This window comes from Arachis ipaensis, chromosome B1, assembly GCF_059453495.1.
Source record: "Arachis ipaensis isolate K30076 ecotype BB chromosome B1, ASM5945349v1, whole genome shotgun sequence".
Taxonomy (NCBI): Eukaryota; Viridiplantae; Streptophyta; class Magnoliopsida; order Fabales; family Fabaceae; genus Arachis; species Arachis ipaensis.
In genome coordinates this window covers 122,279,663-122,288,496 of record NC_142436.1, presented here as the reverse complement: position 1 = coordinate 122,288,496, position 8,834 = coordinate 122,279,663, and the positions used below count along the sequence as shown (strand labels likewise).

At 35.7% G+C, this 8,834-nt stretch overlaps 1 protein-coding gene across 1 annotated transcript; it reads right to left on the bottom strand.

Annotated features, from left to right (window-relative positions):
• Window positions 1-4,392: 4,392 nt before the first annotated feature.
• Window positions 4,393-8,077, bottom strand: LOC107633698 (calcium-dependent protein kinase 10). Its single transcript, XM_088501660.1, has 7 exons — window positions 7,122-8,077; window positions 6,893-7,036; window positions 6,426-6,578; window positions 6,064-6,179; window positions 5,794-5,961; window positions 5,200-5,430; window positions 4,393-4,966 (listed from the first exon to the last, which is right to left on the bottom strand). Exons 1-7 carry the CDS (start codon window positions 7,795-7,797, stop codon window positions 4,793-4,795), a joined length of 1,662 nt encoding a protein of 553 aa, XP_088357786.1. The 5' UTR covers window positions 7,798-8,077; the 3' UTR covers window positions 4,393-4,792.
• Window positions 8,078-8,834: the final 757 nt, after the last annotated feature.

The window sequence follows — 8,834 nt, the reverse complement described above, 5'->3', positions numbered from 1 at the left end:
CTACCTATGTTCTATTTGCTTTGATATATTTGTTTGTTGGGCTTAATCTTCTTCCTTTTTCTCTCCTTTTAGGCTGGCCAGCAAGAGGAGAAAGGAAAACTTCTAAATGGGGCGACAAACAAGTCCTCTGCACAATCTTTTGAAGGAGTTCATCAGTTGTAGCAACCCTAATCCACCTTGCTCATCTTTGCATGCACCGAGGACGATGCAATCTTTAAGTGTGGGGAGGTCGAGACCGACTTCCGTTGGTAACAATTCCTTTTTCCAACACCAATTCTTAATTTTCTTTGTTAGTTAGTCATTTTTTGCATGATGGATTGCATTATAGTTAGAGTTTGTGCATATTTTACCACTACTTGGTTGAAGTGATGATTTCCTTTCCAAGAAAACTATTCCAGGGCATTTCACTAATTCGAATTAAAATTTTTGAACTTTCTTGAAGAAATTTATTTTGGAACATAGTTTTAGAGCTAGAACACATAATCCTAGTGAGATTTTGAGCTTATTGATTGGTTGCATCTTATCAACCAATATTTTGTTTTGGTGTGTGTTGTTCTCTCTAAGATTGTGATTTTTGTCTTGCTTGATTCTATATTTCTATTGTTTGACGTATGCATGCACGTAAGTGATTGAGGCCTTTGTTTCACTATAGCTCACATACCCATATGGCCTTACCCTTTCATCATCCTTTGCAACCCAATGATGAGCCTATTTTACCCCATTTGTTCTTTATTTTAGCACATCACTAACTCTAAGCGAAAAATAATGAATGTCCTTAATTTTAATCCTTGGTTAGCTTAGACTCGTGAGAGTGTACATGAATTAAGTGTGGGAAAATTGGGTTTGGGGAATACTTGGTTTGGGAATTGGGTATTGTATATTTTTGGTGAAATTGTGAAAAAGATAGTTGAGCACATGTTCGTGCATTCAATACCTTAATCATATGCATTGATTTCTCGTATATATATATTATCCACCACATATATAAAAAGAATAAAAAGAAAGAAAAAGAAAGAAAAAGAAAAGAAAAATAAAAAGGAGAAAAATAAAAAAAAGAAAAAGAAAACAATAAAAGGGGACAAAATGCTCCAAAGTAAATGGTGGTAGCAATATATATGTATTATACTCAAATTTGGGATGCATGAATATGTGGCAAAAGATAGTCAATGGGTAGTTAGGTTTGCATTTTGATTACATGGATTGTCTTAGGTTAAGTTGGAAGTTTAGGTTAATCAAGGATTCGGATTTTAGTCCACTCAACCAAATACATTCCTACCGTGGCCCTAACCCCATTACAACCCATGAAAAGACCTTTTGATATGTGTATTCATGCATTAAATTTTTGTTGATTGGTAGAAAAAGAGCAAGCCTTAGGAAGCATAATTAGTAGAAAACCGAGAGAATCGGCCCTCAAACACTAGAATGATTAGAGTGCATACACTGTCGGTGAGGGTTCGATGCTTGATTCTTTGTTCCCGGCTTTCACGAGCTTTCTTCTTGCACGTCTATTTGTACTTCATTTTAAGATTTGAATTAGTGGAATCCAGTTCATATTTGTTCTTGAAAGATTTATTTACTTTTTATCAAGTAGGTAGAAACATTTTGCATTAGTTGCATTCATATAGATAGGTTGCATTGCATAAGTCCTACCATTTTTCCTGCACTCTTTTGGTTCCCTTGAGATTAGCATGAGGACATTCTAACGTTTAAGTGTGGGAAAATTTGATAAACCACTATTTTATGACTTAATTTGTATCGAATCAAGTGGATTTCGTCAACAATCCTCACACTTATTATTGTAAATTGCATGTTTTTTAGTTTCCTTCCGAATTTTGTGCTATGATTGAAAACATGCTTCCTAGGCCTTTAAATTACTAATTTTTAATCATCTCTTATTACCATTCGATGCCGTGATGTGTTTGTTAAGTGATTTCAGGGTTTATAGGGTAGGAATGGCTTAGAGGATAGAAAGGAAGCATGCAAAAGTGAAAGGAACACAAAGAATTAACGATTTGAGAAGCTGGTACCGACGCGTACGCATGGCTAACGCGTGCGCGTGACCAGGAGCGTCGTCCACTGACGTGTACGCGTGACTGACGCGTACGCGTGGCCAATTCAGAGTTCAAACGACGCGTACGCGTGGCTGACGCGTATGCGTGGCAAGTGGCACGTGCCTCAGTAAAAGAAATACGCTGGGGGAGATTTCTAGGCTCTTTTTGGCCCAGTTTCAATCCCAAAAAGGAAGACAATAGACTGCAGAGTGGAGCTGGATAGGTGACTATTCATACCATTTATTCATACACACTTTAGTTTTAGATGTAGAATTCTAGAGAGAGAGGCTCTCTCATCTCTCTAGGTTTTAGGGTTTCTTCTTTTATTTTCAATTTCATCTAGATTTAGATTATACTTCTTATATTGATTCAAGTTCCTCTTTTAATTTCTTGTTATTACCTCGTTGCTTTCTTAGTTTTCTATGTTGTTTCCTTTACCTTGTTACTTTATTGTTCATGACTCTTTGTTGATTCCAATTTCCTTTTAATGCATTTTGAGGTATTTTATGTTCATTGTTTTTTTCTTTAATTTGTGGTTATTGTTTTCTTGCAATTGTTAGTCTTAGATTTTACTATTTCTTATTAATTTTCTATGTTTTTATTTTGTGCCTTCCAAGTGTTTGATAAAATATTTGGTTGGATTTTAAAATAGATTTTTATGTTCTTGGCTTGGATTGAGTAATTTGGAGACTCTTGAATTGTCAAAGTCTCTTGTTGATTGGTGATTGAAAGTTGCTATTGGCTTGAATTTCACTAAATCTAGTCTTTGGTTAGGAATTGTGAACTTAAGCCGGTTTTGCTCACTTGATTTTCCTCCAATTATTAGAGGTTAACTAAGTGAGAGCAAAAGACAATTACCATCACAATTGACGATGATAATGAAGATAGGAATTCCAATTCTCAACCCTTGCTAGGACTTTTCTTAGTTGTTAGTTTATTTTTTTGTTATTTACATTCCTTATTCATCATTCAAAAATCCCAAAAATATTTTTCCACAACCAATAATAAGTACACTTCCTTGCAATTCATTTGAGAAATGACCCGAGGTTTAAATACTTCGATTATTTTTATTGGTTTGCATTGTGACAAACAAATTAAACGTTGACCGAAGATTATTTGTCAGTTTAAAACTATACTTGCAACGTGATTATTTTTGTGAAATTCTTTACCGACAATTATCCTCCGCCACATATGGAATATGAGATAAAATTTGATTGGTTGAGGAAGTCTATATATATACAAGATTTATAAGAAACAAATGTTAAAATTCGGTTTTAAAAAATAGTCTTGTATACTCACATCTTCAGTGACTTTTCATTTAAATTCTCTATAATTTTCTTTTCAGCAAGTTATTTTCCTTTTGCAATATATTTTTTTCCTTTCTTTTGAATTTCAAATTAGCAATTTTAATTTCAAAGCATTTCTACTTTGTCAAAGTTTACATTCTATTTCTTTTGTTTTTAAGTTCTTACTTTTTTGCAATTTTTTTTTCCTTTTAATTTAAGCATTTAAATTTCAGTTTACACTTCCCTTTTTTCTTAAAATTCTGTTCAAAGAAGGATCTTTGATGGATAATTTGAAAATGAGAAAGTTTAGGGACCAGCTACTTTTGTGTTTTGTGGCTAGTATTTAATCATTAAAAGAAAAGTAAGTAATCTCCTACCATTGAATATTAATCTCATACTATTAAAAACACTATTGATGACCAATTGATGGTTACAAAACACAAAAGTTGCTGCCCCTAACACTCCTTTCAAAAAATTGATACTCGCAAAGAAGAAGAGTAAGTTTTGCTGTCAGATAATAAATATTAAACCAACTAAAAATCTATATAACACAACTGTATGAGAGTATTCGCGTTATTAAAAAGAACGATAATCAAGTAAAATTGTTCCACTAATCACCTTAAATAATAAAAACCCTTGAGCTGTACTCGCCCAACCATCATTATGTCCACAACGCGTACAACACAACGACTATTATTCGCACCCCTTTTTCTTTGTGGCTTTCTTTTCCTCATTGCATGCTCCGTTTTGACTTTTGACTATGAAATTGATTTTAAATTTAGGCAAATGTTCCCCATCATTTCCAATTCTTATCTATTCTAATCTGGAAGTTAGGCTGTGTTCCATTTTTTGTTCAAACACAAGCAACAAATAATACATCTAATTTTCTGGCATAGGCCTTTCTTTCCATTGTTTGCTAACTTATACTATAGCATTCAACATGGGAGGATATATTTGAATTGTATTAAATGGAAGAAAAGTAAATGTTAACAGAAATTTAAGAAGCCAAAGAGACAAGATCTAACATCTTTTGTTTTCTTTTTTCTGCACACAAGTTAGAAAAATCACATTTACCAATGGAATTATCAAACACAAATAACAACAGGACAAAGATATACAAAGAATATATATATGTGACATTTTGAAAGCTTGCAGCATGTGCCCCCCCCCCCCCCCCCCCCCCCCAAAACAACCTTTGCTGACAAGATCACATATTTAACAAAACATTAGCATGCAAACCCTCCAACTCATTTACTTCAGAGGCACCTAACACCCAAATCAAACTCAGAAAACCTAAACTACCCAACTCAAACCCAAGGTAGATATGTAAATCAATCAGTTATGCTTCAAAATGTTCCAACCCAAAATTTGCCAGAGAGATTCCAAAAGCCATGCTCTCAAGAATAGTAAGTGGTGAAGGGGGAAATGTGAAATTGAGAAATATACTTTGTATACTCAAACCACTATTGCTTGGCCACTAACCGCATCATGAAGCTGAAGCGAACCATCCTTCATCAAATTTATGCTTAAGCTCTTGAATCTCTCCCTTGAATACTGCCTTGATGCTTTTCTCCAGTCAGTTCCTGTCTTCATCATGGCTACAAATTCGTCATAGCTGATTCGACCATCCTGTGAAAACCAGAAAATCGAAAATTGTTATATAGAATTTCAGAGAATCTTAGCAAGGTTTAGATAGGGTCAGAATCAAATTGGATCATAGTATTGAAAATGCTAAATGAGTTTTAGGTAATCAGAGTTGCTTCCTGATTAATAGCTATAGCTTTAGCCTAGTAGGAAGCACTTGCCACTCGTCCCAACAACTATGCATAAATCTAACAGAGTTATGAGTTTGAAAGCCAGACCTTGTCAGTGTCGACTTCTCGCATGATGTCATTCAATACATCCTTATCAGTTTCTCCAGTCTCATCCAGCAATGCTTCCTCTAGCTCATCTAACTCAATATAGCCACTCCCATCTTTGTCAAAAAACGTGAATGCTTTGCGGATATGCTCATCATTCTCCATTCTTTGTAAGTGAATCGTCACAGCTACAAACTCTCCATAGTCCAGTACTCCATTCCCATCAACATCAGCCTGAGCCATTGGTAGGAAATAAAAGTATCCTTGAATCACAAATTTGTTATTACATTTACAATAACAATTCCATAATTGAGGCATCAGTGGCAATTCATTTTCCAACCTATTTAGATAATCAAAGATAACTTAAAAATGAAAAAATTGGTGGTATATGCAGCAGAAGCTAAATCAGTTTAATATCCATAAGTGGAGAACCTCAAATATTATTTTCATAAGCACCACATATCAGTGTAAAAATGAAACCTAAATAAGAACCAATTATCTAGCGTATGGCAAGTATAGTTAATAGTGACAACCAAAGAAGTGAAACTGTACCAAACAATTGCATTATAGAAACGTAAACAGTTTGCAGAAGCCTACCACTTCCATCAGCATCCTTATCTCTGGCTCAGCCAATTGCGAACCAACCTTCTTCAACCCGGCCTTAAGTTCCTCGTACGTTACTTTGCCATCTCTGTCAGTATCCATCAATGTAAACATATCTTTGATTATTTCTACCTCTTCAACAGATAAATGTTCAGCAATCACCTGTAGCATTCATTTAAAGCAAACATAAATCACCAAAATAAAAACGTTGTATATAGATATTAAGTCATCCATTATGCATAAACCACAATAGATGCTACTAACCCGAAGAGCTCTCTTTTTGAATCTGTTCATCACGGAGAACTGCTTAAGCCTTGTCCTCACAATATCTCCTAACGGAACATTTGAAGCTTTCTTTGCATTCTGTAGCCAGGAATGTTCTGCAACCATAATGACAGCAAATATCTTGAATCACTTTCTATAAACATTAAACTGAATCTCAATAAATTAACCTTTTTTAACACAAATACAAAATGAAATAGAAATATCTCCCATCGACAGAAGTTGTGCAAATCAATTTTAAGAGGGGGGTAATACAATTATCACATAAATCCCTAAAACATTTTGGGGGACAAAATGGATGGGCCAATATCTGGAACCAAATGCAAGACAACTGAGTGACTCACCAAGAACCTGCTCCGCTGTCAACCGCTTCTTAGGATCAGGCTCCAGCATCTGCCTCACGAGGCTCTTAGCACTATCTGATATCTGCGGCCATGGCTCCCTCTTGAAGTCAATCACTCCCCTCAAAATTGCTAATGCAACCCCTTGTTCGGTCTCTGCAAAAAAAACCCCATACAAAACATGCCATGAAAATCTTTCCAAACCTCTTAAAATCGTTGGCAGTTAATTATAAATCAAATAGACAAATACACACCTCACACAGAGTTTCTTTCGGACTTAGAAGTTAGAAGAAGACACACACTCATTTTAGCATGTTGCCAGATTCAACTTGTATTTAGAATGATGGAAAACAAGAATCGAAATCTAGATCTTCTAATCATAGAATTCAGATACTCAGTGATAAACCATTTCTCGATTAGTAGACATAAATAGACAAAACGAGAAGGAGCAGGAAGAGTAAATAAATCACCTGCCCAAAACGGAGGAACTCCACACAACAAAATATAAAGAATGACGCCAGCACTCCACACATCCACTTCGGGCCCATAGTTCCTCTTCAATACCTCCGGCGCCATATAGTACGGACTCCCAACGATCTCCGTAAACCTCTCTCCTGCAAAAACAAAACCATAACTGTCATCAGAACCGCCACAACTGCCACATACATTGATTGATTTTGAAACCGAAAAAGTGCTTACCAGGCTTGAAGAACACGGAGAGTCCAAAGTCAATGGCCTTAAGAACCGAGTTCTCCTTCTTATTCGCAAACAAGAAATTCTCCGGCTTCAGGTCCCGATGCATGACACCGTTGACGTGGCACATCCTCACCACCTCTGCAATTGTCCTTGCCACGTTCGCCGCCGCGCGCTCGCTGTAGTGTCCTCTCGCCACGATCCGATCAAAAAGCTCGCCGCCAGCACAAAGCTCCATCACAAGGTGAACGTTCTCGTCGTCCTCGTAAGTCGCCTTCAACTTCACCACGTTCGGGTGGTCAGGAAGCGCGTTCATGATCGCCACCTCCCGCCGGACGTCTTCCACGTCCACGGCGGTGCGAAGTTTCCGCTTCGAGATGGACTTGCAGGCTAGCTCCTGCTTTGTTTCCCGGTCCGTGCAAAGGTACGTGATCCCGAACTCGCCCCGGCCCAGTTCACGACCCAAAACATACTTGTCCGTGATTCTGGTCCGGTGCGGCCCCACCGGAATCACGTCTTTCAGCACACGGATCGGGGCTGGGGAGTGCCGTAGTAGGCCTTCCTCAGCGAATGGGTTCGGGCGGGTTTTCTTGTCCTTACGGCCCTGACCGTTGGGGTTTTTGTTGTTGTTCTCGTCAGAAACGGCGTCGTTTCCTCGCACGCATGCGTTGCAGTTGCCCATGGAGGTTTCTTAGAGGTTGCAAGTTCAGAGCATGAGAGAGAGGGGGGTTTCTCGGGTTTTTGGAGATGACGTGACGTGTGTTTGAGTCTGTCGTGTTGTTGCCGCCGTCGGCCAGCGAGTTTTCCGGCGAGAATAAGAGATACAGACAGAGAGAGAAAAAAAAGAGATAGAAGTGAGGAGAAAAGTCTATGCTGAAATTTTAGTAAGATTTTGTTTACAGGTGGAATTTATTTTTTTTCCTTGTATAAAGTTTTAGATTTTTTATTCTTTTTGTTTTCCTTTTCTTTTCGTAGAATTTTTATTTGGATTCTAATGAACGAACACAACACAACAACTCCACAAGTTGCGTTTTGGGACTGAGTTGACTGGGGAAAAACTTGTTTGACTCCGTGCATGATGATTACGGTTCGCTCGTGGCTGTGTTTTTTTTTTTTTTTTTAGTTAAGAATGAGATTTAAATTTTTTTTGGGTAAAAATTGAAAAATTATATTATTTGAGTTATAATTTATTAGGAGAATGTTTAAAATGAGTATAATAATTATGTGTTTATTGGATATGTTATATTTATGAATTTAGATTCTCTAAATTTTGAATTTTCACTTTAAAGAATAAAGTGTGATCCAAATTTTAATTGGATATGTCATATTCATTTTATGGTTTCTCTTTCATATTTTTTCTTGATCCTATCTATGAAATAAATGGTAAGAAATCACATTTTATCCTTTAAAATAAAATTCAAAATTTAGAGGATCTAAATTTTATATTTATATATATTATTATATTTTATTAGATAAAAATTAAAGGTTAATATAAAAAAATATCGATAGATTCTAATAAATATAGAATATTTTAGTATATAAATAAATATTTTAAATGACAATAATTTAACACACAATATTTTAAATAACAACAGAATTTTTTATTCTTAAATAATTAAATATATCACATATAAATACAAAAAATATGAATATTCTTTATTCATTAAGATTAATTATTATGCACCAAATTTTTATAATATTAAAATAATATTTTAAACG